Source organism: Phoxinus phoxinus (assembly GCF_949152265.1).
Source record: "Phoxinus phoxinus genome assembly, chromosome: 24".
Taxonomy (NCBI): Eukaryota; Metazoa; Chordata; class Actinopteri; order Cypriniformes; family Leuciscidae; genus Phoxinus; species Phoxinus phoxinus.
Genome location: NC_136899.1, coordinates 11,014,294 through 11,033,907, shown reverse-complemented (window position 1 = coordinate 11,033,907; position 19,614 = coordinate 11,014,294). Strand labels below are relative to the sequence as shown.

Below are 19,614 nucleotides of genomic sequence, written 5' to 3'. Positions count from 1 at the left end.
AACTGCTTTAAATTACCTTTTCCCACATAAATCTACACTCCACACCCCAAAATGACAAAGCAAAAACAGATTTGTGATAACTTTGCAAATTTATTAAAAATAAAAAACTGAAATAATTACATTGCACAAGTAGCCTTTTCTGTGACACTTGAAATGTAGCTCGGGAGCATTCCAGTTTCACTGGATCATCTGAGATGTTTCTACACTTCAATTGGATTTATTTGGCAATTTCAATTGAATGGACATGATTTGAAAAAGGCACACACAACACACCTGTCAATAAAAGGAACAAAAACCAAGCCATGAGGTCAAACAAACAGCCTGTATAGCGTTGGGGAAGACTACAAAAAAGTCTGCTGCATTAAAAGTTCACAGGAGCATGGTGTCTCCACAATATTTAATGGAAGATGTTTCGAACAACCAGGACTCTTCCCAGAGCTGGCCTCCTGGTCAAACTGAGCAACCGATGGCGACAGGCCTGGGTTAGAGCGGCAACCATAAGCTGATGGTCACTCTGGTTGAGCTCCATGATGATAATAAGATAGGAGTTTTCACCTAGTAATACTGTGATTACTGTGTAAAATTGGATACAATGTAAAAATTATTTTAAATGTAAAAGTCACCTTGACTAGAGCTCAAATATAAACAGTAAAATGTTTCCTCTAATTTCTTTTTTTAACACATAATCGTATTAATTTGTGTATTTTATTAGACTGTGTGCAGGGATTACAATAGCGTTTTTTGCTCAATCATGACATCAAAGTGACTAATCAACGATGCGAGACACTACAGGCAAAAATTGTTTTTTCATGCATCTGTCAATTTTTGAGTCTCAATTTTGAGACTAGTGGAAAGAAAACATCCAAAATACAATTTTAAGTGTTTCTTTTATAGCACTTTAACTATTTGTGACTGTAGATTTTAATTACAGTAGACTACATGTACATCTAGGCTATTAAAATGATTTGTTTCTCTTGCACTGAGAAAATCTCCACTTCAACAGCCCTCACATACACCAGACTTTACAGTTTAATTCCTATCTATATTCTGAAGGTTTTTACAGAGTTGGTACAGGTCATATATAATTTGCCTGATTTTATACATTTTATTCTTTAAAAAAAATGGTGAAAGTAAAAAAAAGAAAATATCTGGCTGTTGACGTTGATATTTAAAAAACAAAACCCTCTCTAAAAACCTTTGACTCTAATGTAAAAAAGAAAGGGTAAAACAAGGACTTTGAACCCGGCTGTATGCAAAGTTCCGATTTTTGTTCTAGAAATGTATGCAAATTAGTGTATATTTAATTAGATAAAGCCTAATTTGCATATTTAAACATAACATTTCAAAAGAATTTATAAAAAAGAAATTGCAATTATTAATGTAATGAATCAACTTGGGAAGTATGATGATATCTAACTTATTAGTTAATTTTTTTTTACCATATTCACCTTGGGTATCTTGCCTTAATATTTTATTTTATTTTGTCGATACACTATTTTATTTGGATTAAAATAATAGGGCGGGACTTTCGGGGCACAAAATTACCTAAACGTAATTTCCCGGTTTTCTGTTTCCTGTCGCTTGTTGTCAGTGGTGAAGGTTGACAGCAGCAGCCTCCCAGAACTAGCGTTGCCAAATCCTCTGTTTTGACTAGTTACTGATGTGAGATCGTAAGTGAATTTCCAAGGATTAAACGCGTCCTCATATCTATCTACATTACATTAACTGATATAGAAAATTAGAATTATTGCAAAACAACTATAAAATCTTTTTATTTGGTCCTTATCCTGATTGAAGTTGTTTGCGGCGATTTAATCGCAAAGATCTGGCAACCCTCGGCCACAGCACAGAGGCAAATGCGGACTGCTTAGCTAGTGTGCTAGCAGCATACATGTGGAGGGGATCACATCCCAAACTCTGCCCAAATTCCCCTTTAGACTGCCAAATACCGCCAACTGCCCCTGTATCCCTCACAACAAACGTGTTTTCTTCAACATGAAAGGGTGAGTAAACAGCTAAGAAGAGTCTATTCATTTCAAGTAAAGTTTTCCCCTCTATTCTCTCTTTTTTCCAGTAGGGGGGCAGTGGAGTTGGTCTAATGCTAGCTGCTAGCTCTCTGCGCGCTTAATGTGGAGAAGAGAAATATTTGCGCCGCATTTTCACACCCAGCCTTTAGTCATTGCCTTACCTTTTTTCACCAGTGTTCCGAAAACGCCTTAAAAATCCCTTATATAATCTAGCGTCAGATTTATCAAAATGCCAGTACAAATGGCACGAGTTAAGTCCGTGCCAAACTGGATCGTGTGTCGAATCTAAATCCGAAAATGTTGAGTCAGTCTTGAAGTTGCTATCTTGGTTAGCCAGCCACGCTTGTATTCCTCTGAAATAAGCTCTCGTGGATCCCGAGGCCGTTAGTTTGACATTAAAGCTTGTTGTCATGTTGATTTCTTTCATATATGTGAATATTTTTATGTAAAAATTGAAAGATGTGACACACGTGATGGAGTGAGCTTAGCCACATAGCATATCCTCTTTGAATATGACAGAACACGTTTAGAGGGTTTTAAGACACTTAATGAAGGCTGTTCCTTTAAGTTTGGTGGATGAAATTATTGTAATAAATATATAATGTTGCGTCATGATAGTTTCACTGAAGTGATGCTTTGATCATGTATAAAGAAAATTAGTGACTTTCTAATTCTCTTAAAATACTTTTCATTTTAAGTGTGATATATTTTTTTGTCAATTAATTTTTACATGCACATCTTCAATACAGTGGTACCCAACCATGTTCTTGGAGGGCCTCCAATAGTAACTTGCACACATATCTGACACACCCATTACAGGTCTCTGCTATGGAGCCGAGAATCAGGTGTGTTTGATTAGAAAAACGTCCAAAAATATGTATTTTTAAGGGAGCCTCAAGTAACAAAGTTGACCATAGCTATAACAGTCCCCGATCATGTTTAGAAGGTGGTTTGATGGTATTTGAATGAACTGTCATTCTTGCTTTACGACAAAATGGGAGACTTTATCTTCACTCAAGCTTGCTATTTGAAACCAGTGCACTTTGATGTGATGTTTGGGAATCACAAGGTTTTGTTTTGTGGTAGTACTGGTCATCCACCAGTATGAGGTGACCGGAGAAAACATGGACACTAAATATGGGTTACCGGTACATATTTAGTATCCATGTTTTTCTCCTGTCACCTCATACTGGTTGTTCAAGTGGCAGTGGTAAGCATGTGACCAGCAGCTGTTGTGTTGGTGCTGGGCTTCAGCATGCTGTCTTCCTATAAATACCTGCTTTATACACTGCTGTTTTACAGTGATCATGCTTTAACCCAATACATTTTTGGTCAGACTTTAGTTTAGGGTCCAATTTTCACAATTAACTAACTATTAAAGTAATAGTTCACTTAAAAATGAAAATTCTCATCATTTACTCACCCTCAAGTTGTTTCAAACCTGTTGAGCACAAAATAAGTTTTGAAGAATGTCGGTAACCATACAGTTGATGTACCCCATTGACTTCCATAGTATTTTTTTCCTACTATGGAAGTCAATGGGGTACATCAACTGTATGGTTACCGACATAAAATATCTTCCTTTGTGTTCAGCAGAAGAAAGATATTCATACAGGTTTGAAACAACTTGAGGTTGAGTAAATGATGACAGAATTTTCATATTTAAGTGAAATACTCCTTTAACTATGACTTTTGCCTCAAACTCCTAATTACTGATTGTTTCTAGTAAGTTAAGTTTAGCTATTGGGTTGAATTAAGGGATGTAGAATATCGTCAGTCAGATTAAGGCATTCATATGAACTTTAAAAGTACTAATGAACAGATAATATGCATGCTAATAAATCGTTTTTTTGGTGGGTGCACTGTTTAGATGGCACCAATAAATAAAAAAGTAAAAAGAGGCACACTGATACTAAAGATGCATTCACACTGGAAGTTTATTTCGAATCGGGGCACGGTTTACATGACAAATCTCTGACCGCTGTCACGTGGTTGTACTGGAACTGTGGTGCGATTTGCTTGAATGTGAAAGCAATTTGGACTGAGCACTTGTTTAGGAAGTTATTCTATACTGTTATTTAAAAATATATATATATTCGGAATAAATAAAAAAATAAGTCTAAATAAAACAAATCAGTCGCTTTAAGCATCACAACATGATAAAGTATGCAAAGTGCATATTCATCTTTTGAGATCTGTTGAAGATTTAACACTTATTGGGGTTTTACATTTTTTGGCAGCATGGTGGCTCAGTGGGTAGCACTGTTGCCTCACATTAAGAAGGTCTCCGGTTCGAACCCCGACTGAGCCAGGAGTTCTTTCTGTGTGGAGTTTGCATGTTCTTCAGGTGTCAGTGTGGGTTTCTGCCGGGTCAGTTTCCCCCACACAGTCCAAAAACTTGCAGGTTATGTGGATTGGAAATGCCAAATTGACCATAGGAGCGTGTGTGTGTGCCTGGGTTGCATCAGGAAGGACATCCAGCATAAATCTGTGCTAAATCCAATGTGTGTGTGTGTGTGCGCGGATAATTCCGATGAAGCAGACCTTGCGAATAAGCAGGATTAACACTAGGAAAAAAATATATATTTGTGTTTTAAATTTAAGTGAGCGTTACATGACAGAAAAGAAAATCTAAATGTTCTGTAATAATAGGGAAAATTATATACATATAGCTACTGTGTGTGTGTATATATATATATATAATTTAATATTATTGTACTTTCAATATCAACTATTTTCTGCATTCCTAATAGTAAAGCTATAATACAGATATTTGTAGAGACTGGATGCTCTCCTGACATGTAGAGATGGAGTTAGTTGTTTTTTTGTGTACATCTAGTTGACCGTTCTGCTTTTGTTCTAGTAGCCGGATCGAGTTGGGGGACGTTACACCCCACAACATTAAACAGTTGAAGCGTCTGAACCAAGTGATCTTTCCTGTCAGCTACAATGACAAGTTCTACAAAGATGTTCTTGAAGTAGGAGAGCTCGCCAAGCTAGGTAAGAAACAAAGCTTCTGTGACTTCCTAATGATGCTTTTGTCATTATATGTAAACTACCGTTCTAAAGTTTATGGTTTGTAGGATTTTTTTTTGTGTGAAAAAGTTTCACAAAGATTCTGTTCACCAAGGTTGTAATTATTTAATCAAAATATGTTAATATTGTGAAATATTATTACAATTTAAAATCACTCTTTTCTATTTGAATATATTTTAAAAGGAAATTTAGTCTTGTGATGTCAAAGCTGAATTTTCAGCATAATACTTCAGCCTTCAGTGTCACATGATCCTTCAGAAATCATTCTAATATGCTGATTTTGTGCTCAAGAATCATTTGCAGCTTAATAATTTTGTGGAAACTGTGACATCAGGATTCTATGATGAATAAAGTTCAAATCAAAAGAATAGCATTTATATAAAATAGAAGATTTTTGTAACATTTATAAATCTCTTTCCTGCCACTTTTGATCAATTTAATGTATCCTTGCTGACTAAAATGATACACATTTCTAAAATCGTACTGGCTTAAACTTTTCAATGGTATTGTAAATAGATTCCCGCTAACCATTTGAACCTTCTACAGCGTATTTCAACGACATCGCAGTTGGTGCCGTGTGCTGTAGAGTGGATCACTCTCAGAACCAGAAGCGACTCTACATCATGACACTGGGTTGTCTAGCACCTTACCGCAGACTTGGCATAGGTAAGCTTCGTTTTCTGACCGTTTTTAGGTGCTTGTGTGTCCTCATTTATTTCAAAAGGCATTCAGGAGTCAGATTCCCTGCGATTGAATGCATGGTTGCATAATCAGATTATTGTCTTTGAGCGATGCCTGACAAGAAGTGATGTTTGAATTTTGTTATTTGCACATTTTCCAGTTACTGATATGTATCTTGCCATGTTTGTTTGAAGGAACAAAAATGCTGAACCATGTGTTGAACATTTGTGAGAAGGATGGCACTTTTGACAACATTTACCTGTGAGTCTGAAAACGGTCTTGTGCTTTATTTGTTGTGAAACATCCATCTCTGTCTCATTCATATAATGTTTAATGTTGATACTTGAGTAACTATGTAAAGTCTGCTGCAAAATGAATCACTGAATATGTAAAGAGTCTTCTACATGCTAAAGTCACATGGTTTCGGTTTCTCTTTCATGTCTTCACAGTCATGTGCAGATCAGCAATGAGTCTGCAATTGACTTCTACCAGAAATTTGGCTTTGAGATCATTGAGACAAAAAAGAACTATTACAAGAGGATAGAGCCAGCAGATGCCCACGTTCTTCAGAAAAGCCTGCGCAGCCCATGTGCGCCCCCAGCAGGAGAGCTGCAGAAAGCCAACTAGGGGTCGAAGCGCAACACCACATTGGTTTCTTCCCCAAATGGAACTGTAACAGATGCCCCAGGGTTGACACACTCACCACTTTCTTCAGAGGACATTTTAGACAGAAAAAATCAATGACGTATTTGCTGCATTTATTGTGCAAAAACTTTAGTCCCCCTTCAATTTTTTTTTTTTGGTTTCATCATTTAGAGTTGAAATTACATGGAGGTTTTCAAGCAAAATTCATAAGTGTTCCAAAAAGCTGCTGACTTCTTATTGATCTGACATGGTGAAGGTTGTTTTCAAAGCATACTGTTTGCATTTTTTTTTTTTTTTGATTTGTTTAAGGTAAGGGGACATCGCTTTGCTTGGACAAAACAATAGAACAAAAGAGGTAAAGTCTTTTTAAAATATGACTCGATACGCCCCAGCTGGCAACCTTGGAGGGATTGTTTGAATCGTCTTAGGGGCACTTGGAATCCGCAGAACTCATCACCCCGCCATCTGAGCCCTCGGACACACGGCAAGGGAATCTGCAGGTAGCTGAGACGTCCTGTTTCACCATACAGGCAATATGCAATGTTGGAGGGTTGCATGTGATGCAATGTCTCCTTGTGATGTCAGCCGCCTCAGTCTGTGTTGAGGCTAACCCAGTGAGGAAATGGATGCGTAGAGCCCCCTCGAACAAGAGAGTGGTACTGTTTTAGTATGGAGGAGGTTAAGGGGAGTAAACTCCACTTGTTTGTGAATGTTTTGTTTTTCAGCCCATTATTTAATATCCCCATCTTTTTGCTTTCTTTTTTTAATTTGTGGATTGAGTCTGGGCTTTTTCTGGGGTTTACAATAATGCTGCCTGTGAGATGTTACAGCTTCAGATAGCAAGATATGGCTTTTTATGGGCCTTGACGGTTGCATTGTTTATGGTGGATGTGGTTCTCAAATAATTTTTAATCCACCTGGACCTTAAGTTAGAGTTTAGTAGTAGTTGTTGTTGTTTTATTTGAAAGAAGTTTCATTTCCCCCATTACCTGCCTGTTTCTAAATTTAAATCCCAGCTTCTCACTTGTTAACGCAGCATAAATAAATCCTCCCCCAATGCAACAGTTACATTTCAGTGATGTTCACTGACCACCACCTATTTCCCATATACAATGTGGGAGTGTAAAAGGTTATTTCTACAAGTTATTGTATAGGACTTACAGAACCAGATCCCAGGAAAAGCCTTGACTCAGTGCATGCCAAGGGAGACATGCCCTCTCCATTGTAGTAAAAGCATGTTTTTTGTTCCTCCTCTCTTTGGAAAATTTTATCTTTTTTCTGGAGCTCTATATTGTATGACTTTTAAACCTCTAAATAAAAAAAAATACTATTTGCATTATTTTTCGTTTTTCATTATTTTTGTGGACAACTGGGCATAACATTAATACTAATCTGTATGCAATATGCTAGTCAAGCATACTTTCTACTTTTAGAATATTTGAAAAGCTTTATTTTATTTTACAAGGTTACAAAGTCCACTATACTGGGGGACAATAACAAACATTCACATCTCCTGCGTTGTGTGCTTTTTCTGATGACCTCATCAACAATAACGCCCCTTCAGCACGGACTCGTGATCTGATTGGATGCAATCTCATTCGTCTTTACTGTGATTGGACAAAACGGAAATCCCGCCTCACTGTTTTGTGACTGGCAGTTTTATGCTAGGTCAGAGATGGAGTAATTTGGTCAGGATCAACAAAGTTTTGACGAGGATATCGTCAGCTCAAAGAATGGACAAGCAATCGGTAGGTCCTTGACAGGTGATAGAACTGCTGGCATGTTGTGTTAAACATATTAGTGATGCAGGTAGTAATCGAAAACCATGGTTATGTGTTAGCTGTCGTGTTAGCTCAATGCCAGTTAACCACTCAAGCTATCTTACCTTACGGGCATGCAGAAGGAGACACTTAAAAGAGTTGCACCGTAATGTGTGTAAAGATACAGTCAGCTATATTTTCATCAGTCTGTGTTTTATTTATTCAATCTATTCAGGCTTTGAGCTCAATGCAGATTGTTTAGGTTTCAAAGCTAATAAGCTAACGTTAAGTCTGTTAGCCAAGTGTTAAAGAGCTTCACATGCTCGTGGTGACAGGCGAGTCAAACTGTCTTTCTTGTACTATATATACGTGTATTAAAATGTAGATTTAATAAACAAGCTTAGTTGGCTGCAATCTGTAGTTTATGTCTGTATTGCTAACCTCTGACCTTAGTCAGATTCCTCACTGCTTTGATGACTTGCAAGTAAATACAATGTCCATTTCATGTAAATGCGTATAGCCTTTCTACATATGTCAAAGCGGTCAGTGAAACTGTACATAATATAGAGAACAAGAAGTTCATTTACAATGCCTCACAATCCTGTAATAGTGTTTGATGTAAAGCTATGTCATATGTCATAATTTAGTATTACGATCAATTATTTACCCTCTTCTTTACTACAGTTTTTTATGGAGCATAGAGGTGCCTGGATCTATCGACTTCAACATTGAGCTCACACACACATAGCTGCATGCTTAGTGCTGAAAGGTAATATTGCATTTACCTCCAACCACAGCATATCCCCTTACATATTATACTATGAGTTGCATTATTTTCAAATAAGATTTTGTTTGTTTTTTGGTATTAACAGGCTGTACAGTGTGCCAGGATGCCGGAGATAGTACAGAATCAAACAAATAACCCAAAACCGCCACGGTACTGATCAATTCCTGTTTAAAGAGTATTAGGCTATATTGAATGTCAAAGTAGTTCTGATTGAACCCAAGTGTTCTTTCATTAAATGTATAATTTTAGGGCTATGTTTGTTTTATAGGTGACACTTTACCATAAGGTTCTATTTTATGTTTAAAATACTTTGATTTAATTATGTGTATATATTTGCTAATTAATAAATTGTGTAATAGTGTTTTTATTATTATTAGCTAGGTAGAAGTGTACTAATGTGGACTGTTATTTCTTATTCACTTGAGTTCAAGTTGTATATTCCATTTATTAATTTTCTGTGAAATATTAGGCGGAAGAAAAACAAGGAGATTCATAATGCAGGTGAGAAAGTTTTATTGTAAAAACAAAGTATGAGTGTGAGTAACTGTTTTCGATCTTTGTTTTTAATATGTGATAAATATTTTACATTGTAAAATTAAATAAAAATGTTGTATGCTATTCCTTGTTTCCCTTATACATCAGTGGAAAGACATCGTAAAGAGAAAATCAATGCTGGTATAAATCGGATTGGAGAGCTTTTGCCTTGCTCTCAGGCCTTGAAACAGGTAAACGCATATAATAAAAGTATAAACTAAGCACAATTTTAAAAGCTGTGTAAACGCTTTTATTATTGTTCTTACGGAGTTCTCAGTCTGTAATATTTTTATTTTCCTTATAGAGTAAAAATATGATTCTGGGAGAGGCTTTTCGTTACATCTCTGATCTAAAGCGACAAAGTGATGAAATGCTGCTTAATGGAGGAGACAAAGTCCAAGGTGAGCCATCATCACAAAATTTAATTGTATAACTTGTGTGAATTTACAGATGATGAATTAACATTTTACTTATTCCTTATGAGACATGGTTTTATTAAGATAAGTGTTGAATACATTTCCTGCCAATGCATTCTTTGTAGGCTTTTGTGCAGTCATTCATTTTGATATCTATTTTAAATATGTCTCTGCAGCAGAGGAGATAAAGCGCTTACGGCACCAGGTGGAGGACCTACGCAAGGAAAGCGCTCATTATATTGAGCTCCTCAAAGCTAATGGCATCAATTTCCTTGATGACCCCACTATACACTGGAAAGGGAAGCAGCGCTGTGCAAAAGTAGCCAAAGTCACTCCGACGCACTTAATGTCAAAGGGAATAATCGTATACTCCAATGGCAACAACTCCTGTCCAACAAGCAAAATCTCCATTCCACAAAATCCAGTTTCTCATCTCGATAAACAACCAGCAAATGCTGTAACAGTCCAACCATCATGTGATATTACATTAGGCACGGGCCAGACTGTTGGTATTATGAATGGAGCACCAGTCAACAAAGTTGTAGTCACTTCTGCAACTTCCCACATACCTGTAGCAACTATTATTCCTGCTGTATCCAAGTCATGTCTTACAGTTGTGGAACAATATTCTCCTCTGGCACCTACTACTCCATTAAACCCTCCTATGAATTATATTACTGTTCAAGGTTTATGTCCCCAGCCTGCTGTCAGCACCCCACTCCCTCCACAACTTCAACCAGATAACCCAACCCCCAGTCTCACTTCTGCTACCTGTCCGGCCACGCCTCTCAGACTTCAGCATATGCTTAACCTATCTTCTCTGCCTCAAGTTGTGATCAGTAACTCAGTGGTTCCTGTTGCTGCAGCTCCCACCATGCTCTCACATAATTCTGAAATCCAATCTGTTAGCACTATATTACCAGCAAGCTCTACTCTTCTTAGAACCAGTCCAACTAGTAGCACACAGACTACATGGACAACACTACAACTTGCAGGAAATACAGTGCAACCTGTCTCCCAGGCACTCATCACAGATGGTGCCAGTATTTCACATAACCCTCAGCAACTTTCTGTATGTTCAGTGGGGACAAAACACCTTGAAGAGCCCACTTCTATCCAGTTGCAACCACAGGCTCCTGTTCAACTGCAAGCCCCAACTTCAACTTGCATTCCTGTTCAGCCATCTGGGCCAAGACCTCCTCAGATATATTCAGCGGTTGTGCCGTGCCCTCAGACAGCCATAGCACAACAGTCATCAATTTTTTCTGTGCCTAGCATTGTATCCCAAGCTATAGTGGTCCATCAGCCATCTGTTGAAACACAGACAGCACAGTTGACCCATTCACAATCATCTGTTCGAGTGCAACCTGCATTATTACCAAAACCTCAACTCAGCTCTGCTCTAATGACCACCTGCAACCCCAACCGGCAATCTAAAACTCCTGTTCAGCCTGCTCTGCCATGCCAGCCTCATTCTCAACCGACAGTGGTGCCCCAAGCCCAGTCTGCCGTCGTGCCTCAACTGCATCTCAGTGTGGTGCCTCAAGCTCAGCCAATCATAAATCCACCAACTCAGCCTGCCCTTGTGCCTCAACCACAAGCTGCCACACTGCCAGTGTTACAGACGATGCAGTTATTGCAGGTGAATTCTGATGAAACGCCAGTTGCCGTGACCTCCTCTCCTCCAAGTAACTCGCATGTTGTTATTCTGCAACAGGGAAGCTCATGTTCAGCACCACAAGTTCTCAGAGAAGACGTCACTAGTCAGACACCCTGCCAGCACATTGTCATAATTCAGACACCTACTATGACTCCTGCACCACAGAGTCATCACACTGCCATTGTGTCAGCTGCAACCCCGAGTTTATCCAGTCAAACAACCACTTTGAACCCTACCTGTACAGCTAACATGCAGCCCGCTGGGACAAAGCAGTTGGTACATATTCTTCCACGTCCCTCAACCCAATTGCAAGCACAAGCACCTCAGACTATCACTGTGAATGGACAAGTTTATGTTTTGCAGCCTGCAAATTCACCAGATAAGGGAGACTCTCAGTCTGGACAAAGTGTAACTCAAATCCTTCAGCCCACTTGTGAGGAACCCACGGCCAATGTTGCTATGAATTGTTTAGGTGCTCTAACTAGTCTTAGTCAGAGCATTTCAAAGGTCTCAAGTCAAAGCAATGTGCAGATATACACCATTACTCCACCTTCACTCAGTACTGTGCAACCTCTTCCAACCTGTGCTTCAGAAGTCAGCACTCCTACTGAAACGTTTCTTTCTTCCTCTGTTCCTGTACCATCAACTGCTGCTGGCAGTTCAGTAAAGATTCTGCCAAAGAAAGCTTGTGGGACCTCTGGAAATCAAACCAGACAAAATTTAGTCAGGAGAACCAGACTGGTTAAACGAAAGGAACCTAAACCTGGGCGAAGTTTGCGTAGAATTGCTCTCAAGAGTAATGATTTTGTTGCAGATGATACTTGTTCTGAGTTATCCGCTGCAACAACAGGTGTTAATTCTGTAAATTCTTCAAATAAAGATACAGTTAGTCATGATATTAATATGCAGAGTACACCTGCCTCTAATAGTGTTATTTCCACATGCAGTAGCCCAGCAATCATTAGTATCAGTTCCTCCAGTGACAAATCAGCAGACAGTTCTGTCACGGCTTCAGTGAAGGGATCCATTGTCAAGTCCCCAGTTGCTGGTGTAGAAATTTTAAAGACTAAAGCTAAATCTATGGATGAGGTCAGCATGCATAACAATGTAACAGTTAGCAGTGTATGTTCAGTAAGTTCCACTCAGGGTAACGTGGTCGTTTCTACAAATTGTGGCAGGTTGACTAAAGAAATCTTTACTCCAGATATTGGTCCCCAGCTTGACTGTTCAGCTGTTAGTGCTGATCTCTTATCACAGTGTAGCTCTGTGGATACTGTTGTAACTATGTCAGTTGCACCATCAAAAGTTCATGTTAACACTTCGTGCAGTGCAACATTTTGTAGTGAAACTACTGATCAGAACAAGGCGAATAGCAGTAATGTTTGCACAAGTAACGAAGGCAGATTAACAGAATCAAGACCCAGTTTTACAGAGAGTTCCACTCTGCTGACCACTGTAACCTCTATCCAAAACAATTCAAAAGTTAAATCTGTTAATTTGCACCCAGTACCAAGTCATATATCCACACTAAGTCAACCATTGGGCATCAGTACTAATTCGGTAGAGAGTGGGCCAACAGTTTCCATCATGCCAAGTCAGGCCATTTCACAAACACAAGATAAGTTTGCTAGAAGAGAAGAGTTGACCGACTCTCCTCAAATTCAGGCATCATTTAGTGTACCCTCAACGTCAACTCCAGGCTCAAACACCTCTATGTCCACTCAACCTGTTCAGCTTCCAGAAACTTCCAGGATTTCAGACCCTTTCAAGTCCCTAAAACGTCCATCCTCAATGAATTTGTCAATGGCAACCAATAACCAAGGGAACTGTACAGACTTCAAGATGCCTGAATCAAATATGAACACACAACCTGTCAAGGATGGACAGTCTGATGGCACCACAGAAAAGGCGGTGTCAGAAGAAGGTGCTTTTGCTCAGAAAGTTCATCCACAAGTATGTACATTGGAAAATGATTCGTTTGAGCCTCCACTGGGAACTAATAGACAGACTGATTCACCTCTGGTAGGAGGTTCAGGCGGGAGAGGGTTTTCTGTTGCATCATTGCTTCCAGCAGGCCACAACATCAGTGCCTCAAGTACATTTGGTGCATACACCTTCACTTCTGAGCAGGCAGAATTATTAGCAATGGCTGCAAGAGCCATATTTGAACAGGACAGTCCAGGCAAGAGGGCTGCTGGATGCAGTGTTGACAACCCAACAAGTACTGCTGCTACAGGGTGGGACCTTCCAAAAATGCAGCCAACTCCTTCTAACAAGGAGATTGTGACTGACCAGCTGGTAAAACTGACAAAGCAGGCTGATTTACCCATGTCAAAACCTTCATCTCAGGTCTCTACTCGAGTTCCTCCAGGTGAGCCTTTAGCCAGTAGCACTGCTGGCATCAGACTTCCTCAGAGCATAGTTTACTCACAGTCTCAGCCTAGTTCTGTCACTAGCCTTAATGTTAATAACCTCATCGGATCAAGCTCCAACCAACCTTATCCAGGATCGCCCAATCTTGCACAGCAGGTCTCTGCTCCCTCGTCAGGAGTTGCTGCTGTTATGGTGTCTCAGTCTTCCTCACAAGTTCCCCAAACCTGTTCTGGCCCTGCTCAGTCTAATGAATATGCACCTTTAAAGAATGCTCTGATGCGAACCCAAATTGGTGTTGGAATGGTTGAACGTCATCAGAAGGAAATGTCAAAAAGGTCTGCCCGAGATGACCTTGTTCTTCCAAATAAGCGTTCAAAACCGTGCCCTGCAGGGAATGTTGCAAGAGTAGACATCAAGACTACAGATCACGTGCAAATGATGATTAATCAGATGCCCTCAAGTACTTCTGCAGTTATGCCAAGGAATCACTCTGATGGTGTTGGGGCTCTGTTTTCTGGTAATACATTCATGAGCACTGTTCTCCGCCCTACAGAAGGACACTGTTCTATTCAGGTGGCAACACATGAACAAACTCAGCCAAGTGTGGTGCACCTGCAGCAAGGACACATACAACATAATGCTCCACAGTCTGGACAGAACTTGGGTGGAAACCCCTACCTCAAACATCAACAACAGCATGAACAAAGACACCTTTACCAGCTTCAGCATCACCTAACACAAACAGAATCTCAGATCCATGGCATTCATCAGAGGAACCTGCTGCAAGACCAGCATGTGCAAAAAAAGAGAGGAGTGGTACGTGGTGGGCAGACAGGACCAAATATTGGTTTGCAGAAGCAACATCATTTGGAAAAGAGTGGCGTACAGCATCAGCAACAACAGCCTCCTCAGCAACACCAACAGCAACAGCAGCATCCACAACAATCCCAGCAGCATCAACAACAGCAGCACCATCAACAGCAGCAATCACAGCAACAGCAGCAAAAGGCACAACAGATTCAACAGCAGCAACAATCACAGCAGCAACAATCACACCAACAGCAGCAGCAGATGCCACCACAGAATTCACATTCACGTCATCAGCATCTTCAGCAGCAGATTCAGCAGCAGCACTTTGGGGCTAGACAGGACAAAAACTGTGAGGCTCAACAGGCAGGTCAGAGGGCACATCAAAACAATCATTTGGGTCAGCCGGAGCGTCAACCTGGACAGGATCATGGGGCTATGCAAAGGCTAATGGGGTCTCGTTCAATGGAGCAGCAGTTGACCTCTCAGGCTAGCAATTCATCACGTCAGGAGCGCCACCGTCTCTCTAGTTACTCAGCAGAGGCTCTGATAGGGAAGACTCCTGCTACCGGTGAACAACGTATGGGTGTGCACCTGCAAACACCTCGAAACAATGCACAGGACCAGTCAGAATTACGAGGCTATGTAGACTCGTCACGTAGTAAAGGTAACATTGCTCATAATTCTCAGAGCAGGCTACCTCCTGATCATGCTAATACTACGGACACCCAAAGAATACCAGATTGTGGACCTTTCAAGGCTTTGGTTAGTGGGCATCAGCTAAGTAACTTTGAAGTGCAAGTGTCTCGAAGTGGTGATATGTCCAGTAAGTCTGTACCTCAAATCCAAAGAGGTCCTCAGCAGCAAACAGGATTCAGAATGGGTACAGGGCCTACAGGGGATGTACGTTCACGTGGGACATATTCAGGTCCACATCCTGTTGCTCAAGGCATGCACATTGGAGCAGGACTGACAAGAGAACAAGAGGGATGTCACCAGAGCTTTATGCAAAGTCTTTTGGCACCTCATATTCCTGAACAAAATGTGCACCAAAGGGCAGCCCAGGCCTGTACCCCAGGGATTATAGAATACAACTGTGTTCCCGGGACCTCTGCTGGAGAACTTCAGGCTAAATCTTCTAGTCCTAATTTGCACCCTGCACAGAAAGCTGCTCCCTTACGTCTAGGGGACAACAACAAAGGCCATATTTCTCAGATCAGTGCAAATTTGCATGGTCCACCTTTGAGAACAGGTCCACCCCATCCCCCAACACCACACAGCAGTTCAGACACAGGACGCACTCAAGGCTCAACCAGGTCACTCTCTGTTAGTCAACGCCCCCATCATATTGGACCAGATCCACAAAGCACAAAGATTCGTCCAGGAGATCGACCCCGTTCAGGCAACTTGAGACCTGGAAATCCCTTTGAACCAGAAAGCTCTGGTCGGACACAAACAGGAAGTGAAGCTAGAAGAAGTAGCATCGTGCGCTTCATGGCAGATAGTGCACAGGTCAGCAGTGACAACAGTTTGGTGTCTGATCGCTGTTCTGTGTCTGATCTCACCCAGAACTTTGGCTTTCCTTTCATTGCTGAAGGAGGAATGAACCCACCACCTCCCATTAATGCCAATGCATCATTCATCCCACCGGTCACACAGCCCAGTGCCTCTCGTACCCCAGCCCTCCTTCCTGTGGAACCTCAGAACACTCTTCCTTCATTTTACCCCTCATATTCCCCTGCAGCTCATCCTAGCCTTCCAAGTGATATTCCTTTACAGTATTTCCCTAACCAGATGTTTACAAGTCCAAGCACTGACAAGAGCGGCAGTGCACCCCTGAACAATCGCTTTGGTTCTATTCTTTCTCCCCCTCGACCTGTGGGCTTTGCACAGGCCAGCTTCCCGCTTCTCACAGATATGCCAATGCCAATTACAAACTCTTCAGGCATCACACCTCATTTATCCAACTTCAACCTGACCTCTTTGTTCCCTGAAATTGCCACAGCAATGCCTCCGGATGGCTCCTCTATGCCAATGTCACCTTTATTGTCTCTTGCCAACACTACTTCCTCGGACTCAAATAAACAATCTAATCGCCCAGCCCACAACATCAGTCATATCCTGGGACATGATGGGACCTCTGCTGTGTAAGATAACAAAAATTATAAACACTTTAGTATTTCTGAGAATTGTATTGCCCTCACCTTGCCATAGATTTTGTAGTGGATGGCCATGGTGTAAAGGCTTTAATTCCTCAAAGAAAAATAAAGCGTGGAATGTTCTCAGGTCCCAAGTCAGGATCACTCTCTGAGGAAAGTAAAATATTGCATTATCTCTGTTAGCCTTTAGTAGGTTTCATTTGCTTGGGTTTTTTGCTGATAGTTTGGTCTGTCATGGTTCTACATGATGTATAACTTGTCTTTATTTTTCTTAAGAACAGCTCCCATTGTTTAATAGAAAAATTCATAATGTGTCTCTAAGTTTTTACACTGTAGCAACAATAATAAAATGTTACAGCAAAAAAGTTTATAATTTTGCATTTAATGCTACAGTAGAAATATCTGATCTGTTTTGTAAAGTATCGGTTGTTTTTCAAATGTTTATAAATATTTTCCTTCTTAAATTCTTCTCCTGCAGAATATCATTCCAGAAGAATTTTTGCTTATTTATGAAAATGGATGTGTGGTCTGTAGATATTTGTAAAAATGAAAAGCTATTAAAGTTTCTATCTAATCTAAGAAGTTGAAATGTTGTTGTTTTTTTGTGTCTGACTGACTTTTGTCAGTGTCTTGTCTTGTTTTAGCATGGTAAATCCACCAGATGTCAGTGTCTTTCAAAGATTTTGTCATACCTTTGATTTTAGGCTCAAATAAATATTCCTTTGTGTCACTTAAACTATTGCTTTTAAATGCTAAGTTCTGTTCCCAAAACAAAATAGTTTTCTGCACAGTATTCTGTTCTGTGGCTCCAAAAAGGCACTGGATACTTACTTTATGCATTTAGTTAATACGATGAAATACACCAGTGGTTATTTTTCTAGTAATTCTACTCCTGTGAATTTGAAGGGAGCACGACCTTGAAACCAGCTGATTACCTACATTTTTTTAAATCTAATTTTTAATTGTGACTTAATGTGTCCAAAAGTTTTGGGGGAACACTGTACATTTTTCATTTCTAGCTTTTGATATTTAGGAAAGAATTTACACTTTATCTCAAACAATTTTAAAAATTTGTTATTTAATTTACAGACCATGTTGGTGCCCTAGATAGACAATAGACATGGATAAATATTTGTGTTTGGGTTATGTATATGTTGATCTACATATGTTATGATTAATGTTCGTTGCGCCTGACTAAAATATGCAATTTGGCATCACATTACATTAGAATTATAACCATAGAAAAATATTCATCTATTTTACACCAACCATGCTCAATATGCCTTCAAATATGCTATTAGACGCACAAACATAAAAAACGACAACAGGAAATATGATTTCTTTAGCTTTATTTACAGGCAATAGTGCTCAATCCATGTAACCATGCAGCTACACTTCTAGAATATGTTAGAGATTGATAGTTTCCTTCATGTTTCATGTTTATAACAGTGGGAAGAAGCTAATACTGATGCAGGAGAACTGCAGGTCTCCAAAAGTAAAAGTACAACTATACAAGCAGACTACATCAAACCAGTTTAGAATATAAAAATCAGCATAATCCAGGTAGGCGTGTTTATTTTAAGAATGTCTCGCATCCAGGCTACTGAAGAAAAAAAAAAACTACAATATGGTCTCTTTTTCATAGTCAATATTACTACACACAGAAAGCTTATACTTTGCATATATTTGTTAACGTTTTTGTTAATGATGAAAATAGATAAATCTTAGTAACATATGTACAAAGCTGTATCACACTGTATCTCCATTCAAAAACCCCAAAACTTACAACTGAGGACGCATCTGGAACAAGTTACAATCAAAAAGTTCTAAAACTGTTTATTTGTTGTGTGTATCTGAGTGTTAAAACCTCACAGTAGCATCTACATGCCATAAAGCTATTAAATGTTCGTGGATACAACATACTGTGCATAAAATATGTATGCATATAAGGAGTACATATACACATACACTAAATTGCCAAAAGTTTTGGGACGTCTGCCTTTACGTGCACATGAACTTTAATGACATCCTATTCTTAATCCGTAGGGTTTAATATGGAGTTAGCCTAGGTCAGGCACTGATGTTGGATGAGAAGGCCTCGCTCGCAGTCTCCGCTCTAATTCATCCCAAAGGTGTTCCATCGGGTTGAGGCCAGGACTCTGTACAGGCCAGTCAAGTTCCTCCACACCAAACTCGCTCACCCATGTCTTTATGGACCTTGCTTTGTGCACTGATGCGCAGTCATGTTGAAAAAGGAAAGGGCCATCCCCAAACTGTTCCCACAAAGTTAAAAGCATGAAATTGTCCAAAATGTGAGTTCCTTTCACTGGAACTAAGGGGCCAATCCCAACCCCTGAAAAACAACCCCACACCATAACCCCCCCTCCACCAAACTTTACACCACTGCATCCGACACTTCGCATTGCACTTGGTGATGTAAGGCTTGGATGCAGCTGCCCGGAAACCCATTCCATGAAGCTCTCTACGCACTGTTCTTGATCTTAATCTAAAGGCCACACAAAGTTTGGAAGTCTGTAGCTATCGACTCTGCAGAAAGTTGGCGACTTCTGCGCACTGTGTGCCTCAGCATGCGCTGACCCCCTCTCTGTGATTTTACGTGGCCTACCACTTTGTAGATGAGTTGCTGTTGTTCCCTATTGCTTCCACTTTGTTGTAACACCACTAACAGTTGACCGTGGACTACTTGTGGAAGGAAATTTCACAAATGG

The 19,614-nt window shown here is 40.0% G+C and overlaps 2 protein-coding genes across 6 annotated transcripts; both read left to right on the top strand.

The window, feature by feature from the left end:
• Window positions 1–1,572: 1,572 nt before the first annotated feature.
• Window positions 1,573–7,728, top strand: naa50 (N-alpha-acetyltransferase 50, NatE catalytic subunit). 3 transcript variants are annotated; one of them, XM_079601186.1, is made up of 6 exons: window positions 1,573–1,670; window positions 1,798–2,003; window positions 4,891–5,027; window positions 5,610–5,729; window positions 5,939–6,005; window positions 6,194–7,728. In XM_079601186.1, exons 2-6 carry the CDS (start codon window positions 1,996–1,998, stop codon window positions 6,369–6,371), a joined length of 510 nt encoding a protein of 169 aa, XP_079457312.1. In that variant the 5' UTR covers window positions 1,573–1,670; window positions 1,798–1,995; the 3' UTR covers window positions 6,372–7,728. The 3 variants fall into 3 exon arrangements, with proteins under 3 accessions (XP_079457312.1, XP_079457311.1, XP_079457313.1); XM_079601185.1 differs by having other exon boundaries at window positions 1,573–2,003; XM_079601187.1 differs by lacking the exon at window positions 1,573–1,670 and having other exon boundaries at window positions 1,839–2,003; window positions 4,894–5,027.
• A 294-nt stretch (window positions 7,729–8,022) lies between these two features.
• On the top strand, window positions 8,023–17,465 carry usf3 (upstream transcription factor family member 3). Of its 3 annotated transcripts, none has more exons than XM_079601058.1 (7): window positions 8,023–8,137; window positions 8,834–8,918; window positions 9,022–9,086; window positions 9,406–9,437; window positions 9,579–9,661; window positions 9,775–9,871; window positions 10,066–17,465. In XM_079601058.1, exons 3-7 carry the CDS (start codon window positions 9,040–9,042, stop codon window positions 16,875–16,877), a joined length of 7,071 nt encoding a protein of 2,356 aa, XP_079457184.1. In that variant the 5' UTR covers window positions 8,023–8,137; window positions 8,834–8,918; window positions 9,022–9,039; the 3' UTR covers window positions 16,878–17,465. The 3 variants fall into 3 exon arrangements, with proteins under 3 accessions (XP_079457184.1, XP_079457182.1, XP_079457183.1); XM_079601056.1 differs by having other exon boundaries at window positions 10,063–17,465; XM_079601057.1 differs by having other exon boundaries at window positions 8,995–9,086; window positions 10,063–17,465.
• Window positions 17,466–19,614: the final 2,149 nt, after the last annotated feature.